At 41.6% G+C, this 24,033-nt stretch overlaps 1 protein-coding gene across 5 annotated transcripts in view; it reads right to left on the bottom strand.

Annotated features, from left to right (window-relative positions):
* Positions 1-16,419, bottom strand: part of LOC125453500 (lysosomal proton-coupled steroid conjugate and bile acid symporter SLC46A3-like) — a 34,413-nt gene extending 17,994 nt beyond the window's left edge. The window contains exons 1-6 of one of the 5 annotated variants that reach the window (XM_048533187.2): positions 16,333-16,419; positions 15,017-15,142; positions 14,117-14,180; positions 12,450-12,661; positions 6,030-6,897; positions 1,892-1,975 (exon numbers count right to left, since the gene is read on the bottom strand). In XM_048533187.2, the coding sequence (XP_048389144.1) occupies positions 1,892-1,975; positions 6,030-6,897; positions 12,450-12,641 (1,144 nt within the window). In that variant the 5' untranslated portion in view covers positions 12,642-12,661; positions 14,117-14,180; positions 15,017-15,142; positions 16,333-16,419. Of the gene's footprint in view, positions 1-1,891; positions 1,976-6,029; positions 6,898-12,449; positions 12,662-14,116; positions 14,181-14,689; positions 14,889-15,016; positions 15,143-16,332 lie in introns of all 5 variants that reach the window. The other 4 variants (XM_048533188.2, XM_048533186.2, XM_048533189.2 and 1 more) reach the window with 4 other exon arrangements.
* Between the last annotated feature and the right edge of the window lie 7,614 nt (positions 16,420-24,033).

Raw genomic sequence — 24,033 nt, forward strand, 5'->3', positions numbered from 1 at the left:
CATGACCAGATGTATCCCAGGCTGCTATGGGATTCAAGGGAGGAAATTGCTGAGACCCTGGCAGATATATTTAATACTTTACTGGCCACAATTGAAGTGCCAGATGACCGCATGATAATTAATGTGGTCCCTCTGTTCAAGAAAGGCAGCAGGGATCGGCCAGGTCATTACAGACCGGTTAGTCTGACATCAGTAGTAGGAAAGTTATTGGAAAAAATTCTGAGGGATGAGATTAACACTTGGGAAGGCAGGGATTTATCAGGGATAGTCAATACAGATTTGTTAGACAGAGATCCTGTCTGACTAATTTAAATGTGTTTTTTGAAAAGGCGACTAAATGTATTTAAGAGTGTAGTGCAGATCATGTGGTTACATGGACTTCAGTAAGGCCTTTGACAAGGTTCCACATGGAAGGGTGCTTCATGAGGTAAGAGATCATGGGATCCAAGGCACGTTAGCATGCTGGGCCGAAAACTGGCTTACAAAAGGGAGGCAAAGGGTGATGGTGGAGGGCTTTTTTTGTTATTGCTGCCCTGTAACCAGCAATGTGCCACAGGGGTCAGTGCTGGACCTTTGTTTTTTATTATGGACGTTAGTGACTTGGATGTGAACATAGGAGGTATGATTAGTTTGTTTGCAGATGTTACAAAAATTGACAATATTGTTGATAGGAGGATGGTCTCATTGATCAGATGGCAAAATGGCACAAATGGAATTTAATCCTGATAAGTGTGAGGTCATACATTTTGGGAGGTCTAATGAGGGAAAGATGTACACAGTGAATGCTAGGTCCCTAGGCTGTACTGAGGAACAACGCAACACTGCTGTACATGTCCACAGATTCCTGAAGGTGTCAGCACAGGTGGATATTGTGGTGAAGGATGGATATGATATGCTTGTCTTCATTAGCCAGGCGATAAAAAATAGCAGCAAATAAATCTTGTTAAGCCACAGATGTAATATTGTGTACAGTCCTGTTTGCCACACTATTACAAGGACATGATTGCACTGAAGAAGGTGGAGAGGAAATTCCAGAATGTTGCTTGGGATGAAAAGTCTCAGTATAAGGAGAGACTGGATAGGGTGGGTTTGTTTTCCTTGGAGAAGGGGAAGCTGAAGGGGAATTTGATTGAGGTATACAATATTATGTCAGGCACAGAGTCATGGCATACGTGTTAGAGACCACAGGTTTAAGATGGTTTACAGGAGATTGGAGTAAATAAAATCCACTCCGAGAGTGGTAGAAATATGGAATGTGCTACCTGCCTGAGAGGGTGATGGCGGCAGGTACTCTAACATATAAGAAGCATTAGATGAGTATTTAAAAGGCCAGGGCAAAGTAGGCTATAGTGCAGATAAATGGGATTAGTGCAGTTGGGTATTTCTTGGTCGGCAGAGACTTGGTGGTCCGAAGGGCCTGTCTCTGTGATGTATGACTCTATGATATTCAACAAATATGACATTCCAGGTCCCATGAGGTTGTTTAGAAATGATATGAATTCACTATTTTGTTAAGAACACAGTTACACCTCAAAAAGAAGGTATGAATTTTTCATTTCCATTAGAGTGACACTGCTAGTTTTAAGTGAGGAAGCTCTTGTTGGTTCAATGATTTCCTTTTGATTTGCAGTTTTTGGGAGAGATTTCAAAAGTACATCTTCCAGACAAGTGTGGAATACTGCTTATAGATTTCCATGTTTAGTGGCAGATATGCAGGCTCTACAAGTTGCTATCACTTTCAGAGAAGTAATGACAAAAAACATTGATAGTTTCAGAATCATTACCATCACAATATGCATCAATCCTCTGAATGGAAACCAACATGTTATATACATTTATGGATACAAACTATATAAAACATCAGACGCATGAAGTATTTTAAATAATTGACCTTGATCCTGAGGTGAGACTAACTTCGACATCATTGATCGTAGGACAGGAAGTGGCATGATGGCAAACAGAAAAACCAGTCTCACTGTAAAAAGAAATTAAAATTGATCAAGACACCAGAATAGAACAAAAGCCAGATGACGTACATTGTGCAGTTTCAAAGATCATAATCTTACTTCTGTTTAATTATATACATGCATTGAGATATCATTAAAATACCTTATACTGTTTATTCTATGCAAATTTTAGGTTTTATTCATCTATTCTGGACTTGTCTCTTCCAATAGACTTCTGGCTCCCAATTTCTGTGCATTGCAATATTCATCTAGAACTCCGCTTCTCTCGTCCGATCCTGTTCTTCCACTATTACAACGCTTGCTGACCTGTATCGACTCATGGTTACACAACACCTGACTTCAAAATAGTCATCCTCATTTTCAAATCAATCTGTGGCTCAATGTTGCTAGCTTCAGCCCTTTGACCTGTCTGCATTTTTCAATTATGGGCTCTGGCACATCCCCAGTTTTGAATCATTCTAATGCTGGCAACTGTGCCTTCAACTACCAAAGCTGCAAAAGTTCCACCTCTCTTCATATCTTTTTCCTTTAATGTGTTTGATATAAAGTACGTTTTGATCAAGCTCTTGGTGTTTTGCCTTAATATCTCTTTATATACTTGATCCCCTTTTCTGGGATACGTGGTGCAAACTTTTACATGACAAGGCTCCTATGAATCACATTGTGATGTTATACTATGTTTAAGATGCAATAGGAGTGTAAGTTATTATTGTGGCGCTGATTAATATTGTTCTAGATGGGATTTCTGGCTCACATGAAGGATCTCCACATACCAAAGGCAGGGTTCCCCAGCCAGTTGAGCACAGGAACAGGAGCCCCCAGACCGGAAATAATGGCAATCTAAAAGTCACCCTCAGAGCATGAAAGCTGGATTCCAACACACAGGGGGAGAAAGAAAATAAAACTGCCTTTAAACAGACCTAAATGAACAACACTGCCTTTAGACAATGTCAACATTTGGGAAGACCAGAGCCTAATACCTTCAGGTTAAACAAGCAAAGCACAAAGCCAATGACTTCAACATCCCTAAAAGACTGACCTTACAGCCAGTATTTGCAATCACTTACGCAAATCAAGACTTGGCCCGAAGTCTCATAAACTTAAGCTTAAACCGATCATTTTTTTTGACTTGCTGAAAACTCATGCATCAAAATGACAGGAGAATCCATTAGATAAGACATGCTGGCTAAATTAAGGAAGCTTATATATTGTTTGGAGAAGCTACCCAACGGATTTCACTATAATTGCTTACGGGCTTATGCTAAAACTCTTCACTTTGGCCTCAACGCTTACTACAAATATTAACAATCATCCCTTTAAATTAAATGTGTGTCTGCTTTGCATCACTTTAAACATAAACTTAACATGCTCGCCTTTCTTAGCCTTTATGGACCACCTTGCATCATACACTAGAATACAGCAAATAGGCCATTCAATCCTTCAAGCCTGCTTCACCATTCAGTATGATTATGGCTGATCATCCAACTCAGTATCCGTTCCTGCTTTCTCTTCATACCCTCTGATCCCTCAATCCGAAGAAAAATATCAAACTCCTTCTTGAAAACATTAAATGTCCTGCTTCAACCACTTTCGGTGGCACAGTATTCTAAAGCCTCACCACTCTCAGGGTGAAGAAATTTCTCATTTCAGTCCTAAATGGCCCAACTTGTTTCCTTTGAATACCTGGCATGGTTCACGTTTTCTACTCGCTGCACTTCTTATATACCTCTTCTATCTTTGATTCAGGCTACATGTGAGCATATCTGAGTTAGCAGTGAAGAAGCTCATAATATCATTGATAGTGAAATACATTTGGCCCATATGAACCCTACTGACTCAAGAGCCTGCGGGGTTGAGTGTAAGGGAAAATCCATGAGTATGAGAAGACAAAAATGAAAGAGTTACAAGACAAAAAGGAAAGCAAGATAGAAAAGATGAAAAGCAAAAAATAAAAGTGATGCCAGCACGGTTGATGAATCTGGAAGCACTTATTGAGAACGAAATAGAATTAGATATTTTCACTGCCATGACCATCATCCTTTGTAGATGGAAGGATGCTGGAACAGAAGCATGGGAAAGGGGGAGCTAGGGAAGGTTAGAACAAATGGGAAAGTATACTAGATAACAAAGTGCGAAGCTGGATGAACACAGCAGGCTAAGCAGCATTTTAGGAGCACAAAAGCTGATGTTTCCGGCATAGACCCTTCATCAGAAAGGGGGATGGGGAGAGGCTTCTGAAATAAATAGCGAGAGAGGGGGAGTTGGACCGAAGATGGATAGAGGAGAAGATAGGTGGAGAGGAGAGTATAGGTGGGGAGGTAGGGAGGGGATAGGTCAGTCCGGGGAGGACGGACAGGTCAAGGGATGAGGTTAGTAGGTGGGAAATGGAGGTGCGGCTTGAGGTGGGAGAGGGGATAGGTGAGAGGAAGAACAGGTTAGGGAGGCGGGGACGAGCTGGGCTGGTCTTGGGATGCAGTGGGGGAAGGGGAGGCTGCTTTGCAGAAAACCTCCACTCGGTTCGCAGTAAATAACAACACCTCCCAGTCACGAACCATTTTAACTTCCCCCCCCCCCATTCCTTAGACAACATGTCCATCATGGGCCTCCTGCAGTGCCACAACGATGCCACCCGAAGGTTGCAGGGACAGCAACTCATATTCTGCTTGGGAACCCTGCAGCCCAACGGTATCAACGTGGACTTCACAAGCTTCAAAATCTCCCCTTCCCCCAATGCATCCCAAAACCAGCCCAGCTCGTCCCCGCCTCCCTAACCTGTTCTTCCTCTCACCTATCCCCTCCTCCCACCTTAAGCCGCGCCTCCATTTCCCACTTACCAACCTTATTCCGCCTCCTTGATCTGTCCGTCCTCTCCGGACTGACCTATCCCCTCCCCACCTATCTTCTCCTCTATCCATCTTCGGTCCGCCTCCCCATCTCTCCCTATTTATTTCAAAATCCTCTCCCCAGCCCCCTCTCTGACGAAGGGTCTAGGCCTGAAACGTCAGCTTTTGTGCTCCTGAGATGCTGCTCGGCCTGCTGCATTCATCCAGCTTCACACTTATCTCGGATTCTCCAGCATCTGCAGTTCCCATTATCTCTGGGAAAGTATACTATTGGGTGAAAACAGGAGAAAATAATTGACAACAAAATGGAGGAAAATAAAAGGGATAGCAGGTTAAAAGAAGTGAAAAAAATTATCTACAGGAGGTGAAAATGAGTCAAGAGAATCATTACCACAAGTAAAAGCAGTAACTCACAGCAAAAAGGGGCAAGAGGATATGACCTGAAAAATATTTAACTCAAATTTGAACACAGAAAATTGCAAGGTGGCCAATTGTAAGAAGAGGTGCTGTTCTTAGAGTCTGCCATGGCCAGGGTCTGATATTGCTCCATTTTTCTCAAGGAGGAGCATGTCATCGATCAATTAGGCCAATGAAGCTCACTGATGCAGTAAATGAATGGAGGCCAATTTTAGTCAGCAATAATCATTAGTTTACTTTTTGCATTATAAATATCTCTGCTAATGCTTGACTGAAGTTATTTCCTCTAAACTATTTCTCCTGCCTTCTGTCATATCCTTCTCTTTTTATAAATACTTATCCAATTACAGTTAAATAATATGGTTAACCACTGCATCAGCAGTCAATTATTTTTTTAAAAATGTACTAATAACAGAGTGAAAATATAATCTAACCCAGCCTTTTGTTCTGAGATTTATTGCAATCCCTGTTTTCTACATCATTGAACAAAGTTTCAATTTGCAACTATTGCCTATTCTAAATCAATTTGGAATTATGTGGATACTATAAAGAATAAGCATTTATTTATTTGTGATTTGAAACATTGCAATAACACTTAAAACATCACGGTTTTGTTTAAACCCCACCCCTGACATATAATTTACAAGCAGTTACATAATAATTGGGTTCATAATAGAACTGGGGCTACTTTAACGAAATCTTGAAATTTGGTTCCTTTTTATTTAGCCACCTGATTGATTTCATTATGTAAATACTTAATTCCAGTCACATTTCATTTTAAGAATATTAAAGTTTAACATACCCAGAAACATGAACAGTGTAGTCTTGGCAAAGATAGTCATGATCATTCCTCCAGCAAGGGATAATATCCCAATAAGAACTATAAAATGGTCTTGAAGAAAACGGGAAAATACAGTCACTCCCAGAAAACTTGTAAGAAATGAAATTAGTCCAGTTGCAGAGCCATATCCAATAAGCACCGCATTCCAACAAAGAGGCGCATTCAATTCATAAAGCGTAAAAAGCCCACCAGAACCAAATGAAGCAAGTGCATAGGTTGAAAAAGCAAGAAGCATGAGGCCAAGTTGAACACGACTGCTAAAATTAGAACTAATATATAGATTTTTAATTCCAGTGAATATTTCTTGGAATTTTCCGCAGCCTGATCCTTTGTTTTGCCCATTTCTTGACACTTGGACGCTCTCTTCAAGGAAAAAGATAATATACATGATATTGGCAAAATTAATCAATGAGGCAATCAAGAATAACCAATTAAAGCTTAAAGCGTTTAATAAGTGTCCAGATGTTAGCATCCCTATGCCACCCATTAGGCCAACAATCATGTCCAGCAATGCCATGCGCATGTTTTTGTGCTCACTCGAGCTCACATCTGCCACATAGGCAAAAGCTCCTCCAAACATAGTTGTGAAGCCACCAAAACATGCACTTAGTGCAGTGGGTATAAAAAGAAAATAAATAGGCCAAGAAAAATAGGTCATGGCTAAAAAAGACAAGCTGGTAATCAGAGCCCCGATAGAGGGGAGGAGAAGAGTTATTCTGCGTCCATATTGATCACTGTATGAGCCCAATATGAAGCTAACGATGAGGTTGGGTAGGAACTGAATCAAAGTCATGTACAGAAAGAAGTGAGATGATAATCCCTGGACAACCTAAAAGAAAGAAAGTAAATAAAGAATTAAAGAAAATCACAAGTTAAACCTTTTTAAACAATATTTAAGACATTCAAAACTTCAGTAATTTTAAAAATAATTCAAAGGTCTATATCTTCCAATCATCACTGGAAATCGTATTTCTGACCCTCAGAAAAATACACTTCTACCTTTTCCCCAATTTTTGTCAAACATCTTCCCCGTGCTTTCAGAATGAACTCAGTGGAGCAAATATCAGAGGCAGTAACACAAAGGAAGCACACCAATTTTGTTTTTAGGGACAGCTGCTGTTGTATTTTGGTAAGTAAAGGAGTTTGAATATCGGGAAGGGGGTAGGGTGGCAGCTGGAATGGGAATAGGTCGGCTGGGGAGGGGAGTCGGATTGTCTTGGTGTGGGAGAGAGTCGAGAAGCTCAGGGGTTGAGAGTAATTGTAATGCCAACTGTATAGTTAATCTGGAGTTAGATAAGAATTTTTCTGCTTAACTTTTCTTGGGCATAACTACTCAGGTAAGGAAACTAGAATTGTCCAAAATCTTCCATTCTAGCTGAGAGTCAGAGACATTTTCATAGGCTCCTGGGGAACAGGGTAATTGTTCATCAGAATTTCAAACTTCCTGAGCAATTTCCATTGAGTTAGTGCATCAGGACATCTGAGGGATCCTGTAAACCATCTTTCTGGGTGGGTGCAGTCTCCAATGCCCATAGACCAGAAGATCTGGGCCAAAAATCCTTGATAAAAATTGAAAGAAATCATTGGTTGTCACATTAAAATTATTTCAGACTTCTGTTTTACTTTGAATCTCCATTAACATATAGTTATATAATGTAGCTTATGAGGGAAGGTGCTATATAAGTGCAATATGTTTATATGTACAATAAGTTGGTAAAATATGGCTTGTTTGTTTGCTTTTGCTTCAGTTTAATTTTACTTCTTCACAAGGTTGGTGTGTGATTTGACACCTGTAATGTCTGGTTAATCAGTGTGTTATCCATTGATCAGACAATGATCAAAAATAATATGCATTCTTTCTAGGGGATACATCTTTTATCAAACTGGGACATATTTTTCACACTGTGGATTTGTACACCCAAGAAATCTTATTTCATAAGTTTAGATTTTCATGAATAGCCTGGACAGCAACAGCTTGGGTTGTTGAGTGAAAAGTAACATCGGCTCCACAATAGTTAGGCAACGTTAAGCTCCAGTAAAACGTCTGAATCATTTCCCCTGGACGTTGAATAGCAAGGATGATCATTAACATCCTCACTACCGACATGCTGAGAAGGGAGGTGGGGAGGTCACCACTGATCAGAATATGAATACGAGCTATTATCAAAAGTACTGGCATTACTGGAACAGGTCACAGATTGGGCAAAGCTCATTTTCTGATTCTCCAAATTTTCATCATTGACAAGAGACAAAAATGTGAGATAATAATCTCTATTTTCCTGAATGGATATGACTAATGCTTAAGAAAGCCAACACCAATCTTCACAGAACTCTATGAGTGACATTTCTTCTATCATTTAAACATCCACTCTCCCTTCTACTGTGACCACAATGAGTACTTTCAACGAGATGCAACAAACCAAATCCACAAGGCATCACTTGCAGCACCTACCAGGCCCTCAACCTCTCCCACCATCAAGTTCCCCTCCCATTCACACATGACCTAGGAGTTGGATACATCTCACTGTTCCTTCATTGTTTCTTTGTCAAGATCCTAGAACTCCCTAACTTTATTATGGAAGCATCTTCACCAAACAAACAGACTTCAGTGGTGCAAGAAAGCCTCTCAAGCATTATTGCCCACAATACCAGAGACATCATATTCCAAAGAAACCTTGGGCATGAGAAACACAATTATAATCACTTAACTGATGAATTTTTCAAGTATCTTCACATATAAATCTGATATAAAGTTCATATATAACATTATTACAGCAGGAACTTCCTCGAATTACATTTTGGGAAGATCAAAATCAAATTTTCAGTCCTCAAAACAAGCGTGTTCCAGATCATACAGCATCAGGATCTACTAGCATCGGCAGCTCCAACTATCTCCTCAGGGCCTATTAGTGTTTTTTCTTAACATATCGGGTAGTGGTGCCTGGAACGCATTGCCAGGGGGGGTGGTAGATGCAGATGGGATAGCAATGTTTAACAGGCATTGAGACAGTCACATAAACAGGCAAAGAATAGAGGAATATGGTCAAGGGCAGGCAGATGGGATTAGTTTAGAATAGTATCATAGTTAGCAGAGACATGGTGAGCCAAGGGGCCTGTTCCTATGCTGTACTGTTCTATAGTCTATGTTCTATGGTGGAGGGAGTAAATATATTCAGTTGTTGGTAGAGTGCCAGTTTAGTGAGCCACATTGTCCTGGATGCTGTCAAGATTCTTGAATGTTGTTGAAAATTTACTTATCAAGGCAAGTGGGGAATATTCCATCACACTTCTGATGTGTATCCTGTGTAGATGATTGATGGGCTTTGGAGATTGAGATGTGTTATTCTCTGCAAAGTTCCCAACCTCTGACCTGCTGTTGTAGCCATAGTATTTAAATGGATGGTACAGTTCAATTCCTGGTCGATGATAAACCCCAGGATGTCGATAGTGAGGAATTCAACAATAGTAATACCAATGAATATCAAGGGGGTGGATGGTCGGATTCTCTTTGTAGGGATTGTTCATTGTGTGGCACTTGTGTGGCATCTATGTTAATTGTCACTTATCAGTCCAAACATAAATGTTGTCCAGGTCTTGCTGCTATGGACTCCTTCAGTATCAGATGCATTGCAAGTGAAATTAAACATTATATATTTATCAGCAAACATCCTCACTTCTTATGATGGGGGAAAGGAGTCTGTGCAAACTTACAAATTAGGAGGAGCAGCAAGCTACCGGGTCTCTTGAGCACTGATAATCTTTCAACCCCTTGCTTAACTCTACCTACCTTGGCTTTGAGAAATATCCAAAGACTTTTTTTCTGCTGTCTACTGAGGAAGGGAGTTCCAAAAACTCACGGCCCTCAGTGAGAAACAAATCCTCTTCACTTCTGACTCTCTCTTCCACGAAAGGAAACATCCTTAGCATATCCATCTACCATAATCTCTCAGGATTTTATATGTTTCAATCAGGTCACCTTTTACTCCTCTAAACTCCAGCAGATGAGCCTAACTTGTCCAACCTTTACTCATAGGACAACCCACCCATTACAGATGTTACTCTAACAAAGTTTATCAGAACAGCTTCCAATGCATTTACTTCCAATCTTAAATAAGGTGATCAATCCTGGACATAATATTCCAGACGAGGTCTCTTGCCTTGTGTAGAGCCATACAACGTGGAAACAGACGCTTCAGTCCAACCAGTCCCTTCCAGACATAATCTCAAACTAAATTAGCCCCACCTGCCTGCTCCTGACCCACATCCCTCCAAACCTTTCCTATTCATGTACTTATCCAAATGTCTTTTAAACAATGTAATTGTACCCACATCCACCACTTCCTCAGGAAGTTCGTTCTGTACCTGAACCACGCCTTGTGTAAAAAATTTACCCCTTATGTCTTTTTTAAAATCTTTCTCCTCTCACCTTAAAAATGTGCCTATTGTTATGAAATTCCCCATCCTAGAAAAAAGACAACTCTATCCATACCCCTAATTATTTCATAAAATTCTATAAGGTCACCTCTCAGCCTCCTGTGCTCCAGTTAAAAAAAAAGTCCCAGCCTATCCAGCCTTTCTTTACTACTCAAACCTTCCATACCTGGTAACATCCTGCTTTATCTCTTCTGAATCCTCTCCAGCTTAATAATATCCTTCCTATAAGTGGGTGACCAGAACAGGACAAAGTATTCCAAAAGAAGCCGTACCGATGTCCTGTGCAGCCCGAACATTGACTTCCCAATTCCTATACTCAAACGACTGGGAAATGAAGGCAAGCATGCTGAACGCCTGTTTAACCATCTGTCTATATGAGTTGCAAACTTCAAAGAAGTATGTACGTGCACCCCTCAATCCCTCTGTTCTACAACATTACCCAAGGCCTTACCATTAATTGTATAAGGCCTACCCATGTTTCTTGTATAAATGAAGCATAATTTCCTTACCTTTGATTACAATCCCCTTGCACAAAAATTAAATTCTATTTGTTTTCCTGGTTACTTGTTGAAGACTTAATGACCCTACGTGTACCAACAATTTGCAACTCATGCACTCAGAGAAACATATCCCTCAGCATCTCACAGCTCCTCAATTTCTCATCAATGAGTGAAAGTTTATTTTAATTCTTTCTGCCAAAATGGTTAATTTCACATTTCCCCACATTATATTCCATTTTTCAGATGTCTGACTACTCAGATGTACCTACCTATCAGTGTGTACCCTCCTTATGTCTACTTCATAGCTTAGTTTCCAACCTATCTTTGTGTCACTAGCAAGTTTGACCGTCATAGATTCGGTCCCTTCATCCAAGTCAATTCATATAAAATGTAAGAAATTGACGCCCAAGCACTGTTTCATCATTGCACACCGCTTATTACAACTTACCAACCAAAAAAAATCACATCATTAACAGCAAGCGGAGTAGCCAGCCATTCAATTTTCCATCCATGCCACTGTGTTACCCCTAAACCATGGAACTTTGTTTTCTGCAACAACATATGATGTGACACCTTGTCAAATGCAATATATATAATATATACATATTCTGGAAATCCAAGTAAAATACATCTGCTGCTTCCCCCTTATCCACAGCTTATGTTATTTCTCCAAAGAACTCCAATGAATTCAGTATACATGACTTTACTATAACAAGGCTGAGATGATCATCTTTCAACAACCACAACCTTCTTTTGAGCTAAATGTGTCTATCCAGAAGAGAGTTATCGCTCCTATAATTTGTATTCAGACTCCCTTAATGTCAAAGGCAGACACTTACATCTCACTCCTTGCGTTCATGTCTTTTATTTATGTTCAGACCAAAGCTTTGTTGAGATCCACAGCCAAGTGTTTTTAGCAGATCCAAAACTGAGCATTAATAGGCAGGTTATTGGTGAGTGTATGTTGCTTGTCAGCATTGTCAGTGACAATGTAGATCATTTTACTGATAATTGTAGGCAGACTGATTGGGCACTGATAGGCGAGATTACAATTGTCCTAGGTAATTGGGTACCTGGCAATTTACCACTTTGTTGCATAGATATCAATGTCATAGACAACTGTAACAGCTTGTCTCTAGACACGGTTAGTTCTGAAATGTCAGTTTTCTCCGGTATAGCTGTCATGTGGTCAGAACCCACAGCATATGCTGCATTCAGTGCACAGTTTTCTTCCGGTTTTTGTATTATAAAATTCAAATTGTTTTCATTTTACAAATACTTCATTTTCTACCCAAAGATGGATTGTTTAATTAAAACAAAGGTCATTTAAAAATGATTACTAATAAGCAGGTACCACATCTTGAAATGACAAATATAACTTTTATTCAGGAAAGTTACTTACAATTACACTTTGTAATTTATTAGGGCATCAGTTGCAGATACTGACCTCTTGTTGGATGTACACAGGGTCACTGTGGTTCTGGTAGCAGTAAGAAATAGTTTCATTCCCAACATAGCTGCTGTTAGTTTCCCTTGTCCATATCCTGCGATAAATATACTGCTGCATTAAGAGTTCATCTGCCATGTTAGGCAGAGTGTATAGGGCAATAACAGGTTCAATGAGAAACAGCCTACACATTGTTCTCACAAAACAAGTCCCTGTGTGTAAAACAAAAATCAAAGAAAAGCATTGTTACTGAAATAGTGCAGGCTTAAATGGAAAACTAAACCTAAATTAAACCTAATCAAGTGGAACACGAACAAAAACTAGAGAAGTAGTAGGAACTGCCAAAGGGTCTCGGCCTGAAACGTCAGCTTTCCTGCTCCTCTGACGCTGCTTGGCCTGTTGTATTCATCCAGCTCCACACCTTGTTATCTCAAAAACTAGAGAAGCTTGCTTCAGTTTTTTTATTGTATGAACAATTAAATAATTACAACTGACACAAGACAACATGCAACTTGCATGTTGTCCATATGGGATGGAATTAGTACAATAGCAATAAATGATTTTGGATTAGATTTACAGTTCGAGGAACTTTCATTCCAAGTTGAGGAGCTGGGGTCTGAGCTGCAGACTTTGCATCACATCAGAGATGGGACAAGTTAACTGGACACTTTGCTCCAGGAGCCAGTCATGACCCTCATTCTGGAAAATTAAAAATTTGGTCAGTGATCAGGGATGGGAGGGTGTGAGTGCAGGGAAGCTATGTATGGGGACTCAGGCACTGCATTTGAGGAACTTCAACCCCTGAAGTTGTTCAACAGTTACAAAATGCTTGAAAGTAGCACAGGCAAAAGTGTGGACTATAGGCAGGATAAGTGGGACTCTGCCACTTATGGGAGAGCCTAGGGCCAGAGGGAGTAATCTTGGAATAAGAAGGTGCCTGGTTAGGACAGAGATGAGGAGGAATTTCTTCTGTCAAAGGACAGTGAAACTGAGGATTTCTTTTCCACAAATAGCTGTAAAGGCTAAATCATTATGCATATTCAAAGCTGAGACAGACAATTTTTAATCAAGGGTTGAGGAGGAATAACAGGAAAGAGTAGGATAATACAAAACATCATGGGCCGAAGGGCCTGTACTGTGCTGTACTGTTCTATGTTCTAAAATGGAATTGAGATTAATCAGATCTCATTGACTGGCACAGCAAACTCAATGGGCTGAATGGCCTATTCCTGCCCTTATGTCTTATGGTCAATCAGATAATTATCCCTACATTTTTCAGGATAATGCCACAGAGTATTTCAGTGGCCCATTAAAAATGTTACCCAAGGTTATAATAGTTGGATAAATCATATTTTATTATTGCTGAAAAGAAAGACATATTACCAAATAATTTCATTGTGCAGTTATCAAGACAAACACAAAAGGCCAAATCTCAAATGATCACAACAATTTATAGTACAGGAGGGAAAATGGCCAGCAACTCTAGTTCCTACAATGCCAGCCAGGGGAGTTGTCCACTGCTGGGTCTACAGGCAGTCACACAACACCATACAGACCAAATATGTCCACGGTCATGGGTCTCAGTGAGGAGCTGGACAGCTAGGGGATGATCTTGAAGGATAGGGCTGATGCTGGCGGGCCAGGGAATCTGCAAAAAGGGTACTCACAGTTGCCTGTAACCAGACTGTGCAGCGAAAACTATTGGTCTTGCAGGATGTCAGGGAATGCCCACTTTAAAAGAAATAAAATAGTTGAGGTTGGATGAAACCATTAAAGGTGTATTCATTAGAAGAACTAAAATGATCTCATGGAAACACAAGATTCTGACAGAGTTCCCTGGGATAAATATGGAGAGGATTTTTCCTGTCCTAAAGGAATTGAAAAATTCACAGCACAGTTTAAAAATAAGGGGTTCCCATTTAAGAGGGAGATCTGGAAGAACTCCTTCTCTCAGAGGATCATTGGTGACTTCCACAGATAGCAGCGAAGCATGGGTTGTTGAACATATTCAAAGTTGGAAGTGTGTCTAGGTTCCCCAGGACAGGAAAACCGAGTCAGGCCAAATTCAGATCAGCTATGCTTTTATTTATTGCCCAAGCATGTTTGATGGGCTGAATGGTCTATTCCTTTTGTGTCTTCTTATGATCATATTCTAGACTTTCAACTGAAGATTCAAGGATTGATGCACTCACTTTTTCTAAATCTAGTAGTGGAATCCACACAGTAACGTGTCAACTAACCCTGTTAAAGAAGTCCTGTCACCAGAACGGAACCATCTCCTTCCTTCAGGAACAGTTTAAGCTGGTGAAAGCTAATGTGGCTACAGCTGGTGGTTGCACTTCCTCCATTGGCAAACTTTTTTTTCTCTGGTTTGAAATAACTTTCCAGAAATATCAAAGCGATGACAGACCAAATAATCTGCTTCTTTAGCAGTATTAGCTGAGGGAAAAATGTTGACAGGCACACTAGATTCAGAGGTTGTCAAAATCATGAGCTTGTTGGATAGAGTAGACAGGGAGCAGGTGTTCCTGCTCATAAAAGAACAGAAAAGAATGAGAGCTACCCACCCGAAACGTCAGCTTTCCTGCTTCTCTGATGCTGCCAGGCCTGTTGTGCTCCTCCAGCTCCACACTATTACTTTTTATTTAGTCTGTTTGTGGTTCTCAAAGGGGCAGGAAATGTTTCCTTGTCTCCTGAGGGCACAGAGTACAGTGTCATCCACTTGTGAAAACTCCCTCCACAAGTTACTGCTTAGTATGTCTGCTCCTGTGCCCCTTTAGGAACGTTTTTAATGTCCATATGTGGGTACTGCTTACCAGGTCAGAATTTACTGCTCAACCCTAATTTCTCAGAGGGCAGTTAAGATTTTTTACCCCAAAATTATATAATACTTTATTCATAAAAATTATAAAATACATTACACAGCTTCTGCACTTTATGTAAAATCCAAACAGCAATCAGTTTTTATCAGTATTGCATATTATTCAGTACCTTTCCAGCTAATATTTCCAACATTCCTAACACATCAAACACAGTGCCTGAGAGGCTTTTACAGTTTTCAGCACCTCTTTGCATTACATCATGAGGGGACCTTTAGGCTCTGACATTCCTCCATTTTGCATTTGATAAAGTTGTTCTAAAGCTTTTTAGTCCATCCCTCAGCAGGCAATGGTAGACCTTGGAATATGGCAGTCTGCAGCTTGGTCAAAGTCATGGCCTGGAAGACGTCAAGTTTTGGGCTGACCAAAGAACGCCTTTCAGAGTTGATGGTCGGCGTTTGGGAGCAACCCGCAGAAGACAAGAGTATGGAACTGCTGGGGGGGGGACATTAATAAAATGTACTACGTCTTTTTCTGGACTTGCCGTGCGAAATCATTGACATGGATAACTTCGGACTTCTCTACATTAAGTTTCATTCACCTTATCTAATCCACATGCACCTCCCTTACAGCTAACAATGCCAACTGTCATGTCAACCGCTGACAGTGAAAGTGCGAAGCGCAAACAGAAACAAAGTCGCCACGGTCCATAAAACTAATAAATGATCGCAAGCTTTTCCATAATCGTTTTTGAATATATGTACAGTTTAACTATTCAAATAACACAAGAATCGAAGTTAGTAACGAAGTAGTTCTTCGTTCCTGGTTTGTCTACTTTTAGAAATTTGGTGATAATGCAGTTTGAGAAGGGGCTGCCCCTCCCATTCTGTGCAATTTGACAAGATACTCCCATCACAGGAAGCACAATTGCAATTTCAGAAGCGATCGCCTTCGCAGAGAGCGCAATGTATAAGTTGAGAAGCGAGCCCCTTGGCATGGAGCACAAGGTGCAATTTTCAGGTTGAGTAGGGATCCCTGTCGCTAACAGCACACAATGTCCTCACCTGCAGTTACGAAGGGAACGCTCACAGAACGCGAAACATTCACACCCCAGACCTTCACATCGCTCTTTCTGATGTCATGGCTCTGGCCCGCCCCCTTCCGCCCGCTGACGGCTACGATTGGTTATTCCGGCCGTCCATTAGCTGCAGAGAGGCGTGGTCAGGCAGCAGTGGAACTGGGCACGTTCACGTCTCTGTTGCCGGCGGCTGTCGCTGCGCTGCCTTGTGTTTATTTGCAGTGAGAGTGGGGGGGGCCTGTCAGTGGGGTGAGCTGCAGCAAACTAGACCCAAGGACAAACTTTAGTAACCTGGCAAACCTCCCTGATTACCTAATGCCTGACCAATTCAATAACGCAGGTTAACCTACTGAGCGCAACACCAGAGAAACATTTTAGGAGTATTAAAAACATTTCATTTTCATTTCGTGGAACACTATGATTTTTATTTGTTATAAAATTGTATACGGATTTGGGAAAACAAAACTCGGTGGCGAGGCTCATAGAAGGAAATCATGTGATGGAATCTCTGGTGATTAAATCCAAGTGGAGTTGGCAGTGCAGTGAACAAAAGCATTAGGATCAAGAGTAGGCAATTCAGCTCCCAAGCCTGCTCGCCATTTAATACGATTATGGCTGATCTCATCTCAGTCTCAGCTCCACTTGCTCCCTATTATCCCTTAGCCGTTTACTGGCTGTGCTTTGTTTTATTCTTTCCTGGCATGCATTCATTTGTCCTGGAGAAGGTGGTGATGAGCTGCCTGCTCGAAATGCTACAGTCCGTGGGTTGTACGGACAGCCACCGATATTAGGGAGGGAGTTCCAGAACTTTGATCTAGTCACAGTGAAGGAACATCGATGTATTTCCAAATCAGGATGGTGAATAGGCTGGAAGGAAATCGCAGGTGATGGTGTTCCCATGTACCTGCTTCCTTTAGGAAGCGTCGCCGGACCAGAAACGTTAACTCTGTTTTCAGCTTCACAGCTGCTGCCAGACCTGCTGAACTTTTCCAGGAACTTTGTTTTTGTTCCTGCTTCCTTTGTGCTTCTGGTTGGTAAAGATAGCGGATCTGGAATGTACTCTTGGAGGATTCTTATTGAGTTACTGCAATGCATTTTGTAGATGTGGCGCCAATCAAGTGGGCTGCTTTGTCCTGGGTATTGATAAGCTTCTTGTGAGCTGTTGGATCTGCCCTTATGTAGCCTACTGGAGAGTATTCTACCTTATTTCTGACCTGTGCCTTCTAAATAGTATATAGGCTTTGGGGATACTGGAGGTGAGTTATGTGCTCGTAGCCTCTGACCTGGCCCTGCAACCACGGTATTTATATGACTAGCCCAGTTCAGTTTCTGATCAATGGTAACTCCCAGAGTACAGAAAGTGAGGATTTAACTGATGGTAATGCCATTAAACATGAAAGGCAGATGATTAGATTCTGTCCTGTTTGAGATAATTATTGTCTGGCGCTTGAACAGCGTAAATGTTACTTGCCACTTATTTCCCCCAACTTTGGATGTCTTCCAGGTCTTGTTGCATTTGGACACAGGCTGCTACATTTCTGAGGAGTTGGGAACGATCGTGCACTTGCAATTATCAGTAGGCATCACCATTTCTGATCTGCGAAAAATGGAAGTCATTGATGAAGATGCTGATGATGGTTATGCCCAAGGAACTAGCCTGAAAAACACTTCCTGTTATGTTCTGGGACTCCAATGACCTCCAAAAACCATGGCCATCTTCCTGTGTGCTAGGTATGGTACTACCAATGGAAAGTCTTCTCTGCCCGTTTCTCATTGTATTGAGGTTGCACGGGACATTGATGATGCCTCTCCTGGAGTACTGTGTGCATCTCTTGTCACCCTGTTATAGGACAGAAATTATTAAACTTGAGACATCTGAGGAAAGATGTACCAAGGTGTTGCTGGGAATGGAGGGTTTGAGATTTAAAACTAGGCTGGATAGGCTAGGACTTTTCTCACTGGAGCGTAGGAAATTGAAGGGTGACCTTATTGAAGTTTATAACATCATGAGGGGCATAGATAAGATGAATGACCAGGGTCTTTTCCCTAGGGTGAGGGTATTCAAAACTAGGGGGCATATTTATAAGTGGAAGGAGAAGAATTTTTTTAAAATTGTGAGGAGCAACATTTGTATACAGGGAGTGGTTTGCGTGTGAAATGAACTGCCAGAGAAAGTGGTGGATGCAGGTACTGTTACAGCATTTAAAAGACAAGTTGGATATGTTCATGAATAGGAAAAGTTTGGGGGACATAGGCCAAATGCAAGTGGGTAGGACTAGTCAGAGATAGTAAGATATGCAGGTGCTGGAGTCAGAGATAATGCAGTTTGGAGCTGTAGGTACACAGCAGGCCAGGCAGCGTCAGGGGAGCAGAAAAATTGACGTTTCGGATCAGGAGAAGGGTTCTGACCCACAAAGTTAACTTTCCTCCTCCTCTGATGCTGCCTGACCTGCTGTGTTCATCCAGCTCCACACTGTGTTATCTCAGGTAGGTCTAGTTTAGTTTGGGAACATGGTTGGACTGAAAAGTCTGCTTCTACGCTGTATGACTCTATTACTTTGACTTCAGCTGTGCCAGTGTTCCTTGATATTATGCTCAGTCAAATGCCACATGGTTGTCAAGGGCAGTCACTTTCATGTCAGCATTGGATTTCAGCTCATTTGTCCACATTTGGACCAAGGCTGTAGTGTGTTAAGAGTTGAGTGGTCCTGGTGGAATCCGGATAGGGTATCGGTAAGCAGTTTATTCCTTTGCAAGTGCCACTTCTTAGCACTGTAGATGGCCCCTTCTGTCACTTTGCTGATGACTAGTAGGGTTGTTGTTGGCCAGGTTGGTCCTGCTTTTCCTGCATAGACGTATGTGAACAATTTTCCACTTTGTCGGGTAGATGCATCTGTTGTAGCAATACCAAAACAGCTTAGCTGAAGGAACAGCTAGTTATGGAGCACAAGCCATCGGTGTTATTAGTGGAATGTTATCAGGGCCCAGAGCCATTGCAATATCTAATGGCTCCAGTCTTTCCTTGATACCACATGGAGAGAATCAAATTGGCTGGAGACTTGCACGTATGATGGTTTAGACCTCAGGTAGGCATTGAGATGCTTCATCCTCATGGCACTTTTGAATGAAAATGAAGGTTTTTTTTCAAGCTTGTCTCTTTTACATGTGATCTGGGCTCCCTCATCGTTGAGGTTAGGGATACTCATGGAGCCTCAACTTGCTGTTAATTAATTAATTGTTTACCACCATTCATGAATTGATGTCGAAGCATTGTTGACTTTGGAACATATCTATTGCTTATGGGATCACTCAGCCTCAACTGTTGCTTGCTACCCAGGCTGTGAAGCAGTCCTGTGTTGAAGTTTCACCTGATTGAGATCTCAATTTTACGTATGCTAGGTGCTGTCCTGGCTTGCCCACCTGCATTCTCTGCAGAAGCAGAATTGATGACCCTGTTTGATTGTAATGACAGAATGATCGATATGCCAAACCATGACGTCATTGTAGCATGGAGGCCTACAACACGGAAAAAGGCCCTTAAGCCCATCAAATCTGTACCAGCCAGAAACAACAATCTTACTGTTCAATAAAGAAATGAAACTGGATGGACCATCAGGCAGCGAACTAGATACTTACAACAGCAAAACCAGGCTTCTTGACCCTGCGAAGCCCTGCTTATTAACATCTGGGGGGTGCTAGTGCAAAAATTGGGAGAGCTATCTCACAGACTAATCAAGCACAACCTGATATAGCCATCTCCCAGAATCGTACCTTACAGACAATGTTCCTGACACCACTATCAGCATCCTTGGATATGCCTTGTCACACTGATAAGACAGACCAAGCAGATGTGGTGGCACAGTGGTATGCAGTAAGGAGTGAATTGACATTGACTCCAGATCTTATGGCATCAGGTCAAGCACAGGAAAGGAAATTTACTGTTGATTACCACGTACTGTCCTCTCTCCACTGATGAACCAGTATTCCCCCATGTTGCACAAAACTTGGCAGGGAACAGTGAGGTTGGCAAGGGTATGGAATGCACTCTGGCTGGATGATTTCAATGTCCACCGCCAACAGTGACTTGGCAGCAACCCTACTAATAATAGTGGTCAGGTTCTAAAGGACATAACTGCTAGACTGGATCTATGGCAGGTGGTGAAGGAACCAACATGACAGAAAACCATACATAAACTCATCCTTACTAATCTGCTTTCAAAACTGGAATCAATGGGAATCAGGGGAAAACTTCTGCTGTTTGAAATCGTACCTAGCACATAGGAATATGGTTGTAGTGGTTAGCTCCAGGACATCTTTGCAGGACTTACTCAGGGTAGTGTACTAGGCCTAACCACTTTTAGCTGCTTCATCAACAACCTTCCCTCCATCAAAAGGTCAGAAATGGGGATGTTCACTGATGAATGCACAATGTTCAGCACCATTATCGAATCCTCAGTTACTGATAGACAAGACTTGGGCAATATCCAGGATTGGGCTATTAAGTGGCAATTAACATGCACACCACACAAATGCCAGACAATGGCCATCTTCAATAAGAGACAATCAAACTACTGCACCTTGACAGTCAATGATGTTGTCATCACTGAATGCCCCACAATCAATATCCTGGAGGTTAACATTGACCAGAAAATCAGTTGGACTCGCCACATAAATATTGTGGCTATAAAAGCAGGTCAGAGATTAAGAATACTGCAGCGAGTAACTCATCTCCTGTCTCACCAAAGCCTATCCATCGTCTGCAAGGCATAAGTCGGGAGCATGATGGAATACTCCACACTTCCCTCGATGAGTGCAGCTCCAACAACACTCAAGAAGCTTCACACCATCCAGTATAAGGCAGCCCACTTGATTGGCACTACATCCACAAGCATCCATTCTCTCTAGCATTGATGCTCAGTAGCAGCAGTGTGTGCTATCAACAAGATGCACTGCAGAAATTCGCCAAAGGTCCTCAGACCCACTTACCAGACACAAATCCACTTCCATCTAGAAGGACAATGACAGCAGATGCATGGGAACATCACCACGTTCTAGTTCCCTCTGAGCTATTCACCATCCTGACCTGGAAATCTATCTTCATTCCTTCAATGTCACTGGGTCACAATCCTGGAACTCCAACCCTAAGGGCACTGAGGATCTACCTACAGCACATGGGCTGCAGCTGTTCAAGAAGGCAGCTCTGCCCACCTGCTGAAGGGCAACTAGGTATGGGCAATATGTGCTGGCCAGCCAGTGACACCCATATCCCAAACCCTAACCCTAACCCGTATCCCACGAGTGAATAAAGACAATCTCATTTTCTTGCATTTGGCCCATAGCCTAGTAAGCCTTGACATTGTAAGCGTACCCCTAAATTCATCTTAAATATTTTGAGTCATAAATGCTTCTATTACCATTACAGAGGTGTGTTCAAGGCTTCTACCACTCTGTGGGTGAAAAAGCATTTCCTCATATCATCTCTAAACCTCCAACCCCAAAATTAAATCTATGCCCCTGGTCATTGAGCCCTCCATCAAGAGGAAGATGTTTTTCCCTGCTACTGTTCACAGTGAGAGAATCATATAGTGGCATATCACCAGGCTAGTGATCCAGTATCCTCGGCTTTTGTTCTGGGGACAGGGATTTGAATCTAACCATGGCAGATGGTGAAATTGAATTCAATTAATAAATCTAAAATTAAAGAAAAACAGGAATTCTCAGGGTATCCGGTCAAACATTGGAAAGAAAGCTTCCTGTTTATTAGTACTAAATACCCCAACTCACCAATGACTCTCTTTATGGCCCTCACAATTCTATACATCTCAATAATGTCCTCCCTCAGTTTCCTCTGCTCCAATGAAAAGAGCCCCATTCTGTCCGAGCCCTCCTGATAACTGAAACTCTCCAGCCCAGGCGACATCTGGTAAATCTCCTCTACACCCTCTCTAGTACTATCACATCTCTCATACAACGCAGATTTCAGAACTGCGCACAATATTCTAGTTGTGGCCTAAACAACTTTTCACACAGTGCCAACATAACCTCCCTGCTCTTAAACATGTGCCTTAGCTAGCAACATGAAGTATCCCATATGTCTTCTTAACCACTTTATCTGCCTGTCCCGCACTTTCTACTTACGTACCTGACAGATAGATTATGTTCCTGACAGATAGATTATGCGCCTGACAGATAGATTGGTGAGGATGAGGTCAAGTAGATATTTTCCTTGTGTTGGTTCCCTCACCTCAAGCTATGACTTGTCCACCTTGGTCAGTAGTGTTTCTATGAGCTATTCTTCATGATGCATATAGCCATTCCTCACCCAGAGCACTATTCTGAGGCCTTGCGACCCCTAATGCTTCCTCCAGGTAGTTTTCAACATGAATACTGATTCTTCAGCCAAGGTGAGTTGAGGTATTAGGTGCTAATAAACAAGAGGTTTTCTTTCCAATGATTGACCTGATACCCTGAGAATTCCTGTTGTTTTTATTTCAAATTTATTAATTTAATTCAATTTCACCATCTGCTATGATGAGATTCAAATCCCTGTCTGCAGAACAAAAGCCAATACTGGATTACTAGCCCAGTGATATGTCACTATATGACTCTCTCATTGTAATCAGCAACATATTACACTAAATATAGTAAAAGGAAAACTGGTTTTGAGGTGGAAATATTTCAGACCTTCCAAAAATACACATATTTTCTCAAATATTTTCTGAAACGGAATGATAATTGATAGAACAGAGGAGACCCTTAACTGGCTCACAGTGAACTATTCATTAAATATTTAGCATTTTGTAACTTCAAGATATCTCAATTTGAACTTTCTCACAACTCCTGTGCGTCATGGTTCATCTCACTGTCTGCATTGGTATTTCTCTGTAATTTCCTTGCAGATTTATTCTTCTAAACCCTTCCTGCTTAATGGTATCTTTTTTATTCCTTAGCTCAAGTCAAACTCACTCTGTCCTTGAACCCTCTGAGATGTCCTCTTTCTCTTGTACTGCATTGCCCTCCTTCACCGATACTGCTACCCCTCCTCCTTTTGTTTCTGTCTTTCCTGAACAACTTATACCCAGGAATATTTAACATGCAGTCCCACTCTTCCTTGAGCCTAGTCTCTGTTATCACCACAACGTCATAATTCCATATGGCAGTCAGTATCTGAAATTCCTCAATTTCATTTACTATACACTGTGCATTCACATACATACATGTTAACTCTGCTTTGGACTTTATATCTATTGATTTTACTTCAACTTCATGTATTACCTTGCGATGGTCTATCACCAAGCTCCAGGTAATTGGAGAGGTTAAGAAGGAAAGTCAATCATCGTAATATCAGCGAGTGTCGGAATTGAACCCTTGCTGTAATTCTTAAACAGAAACAGAAATTGCTGGACAAATTGCTGTACAAAAGGGTCACTGAACTTGAAACGTTAACCCTGTTTTCTCTCTTCTTAATGCTACCAGACCCTGTACACACTGACCACACTGCTCCCCCTCCTGGCCACGCACTGACTACACTGCTGCCCCTGGTCACGCATTGACCACACCGCTCACCCCCAGGTCACTCACTGACCACACTGCTACCTCTGTCAACCACTGACTACACTGCTCATCCCTGGTCACTCAGTGACCACACTGCCTCCCCCTGGTCACTCAGTGACCACACTGCTCCCCC

This window comes from Stegostoma tigrinum, chromosome 6 (genome assembly GCF_030684315.1).
Source record: "Stegostoma tigrinum isolate sSteTig4 chromosome 6, sSteTig4.hap1, whole genome shotgun sequence".
NCBI lineage: Eukaryota > Metazoa > Chordata > Chondrichthyes > Orectolobiformes > Stegostomatidae > Stegostoma > Stegostoma tigrinum.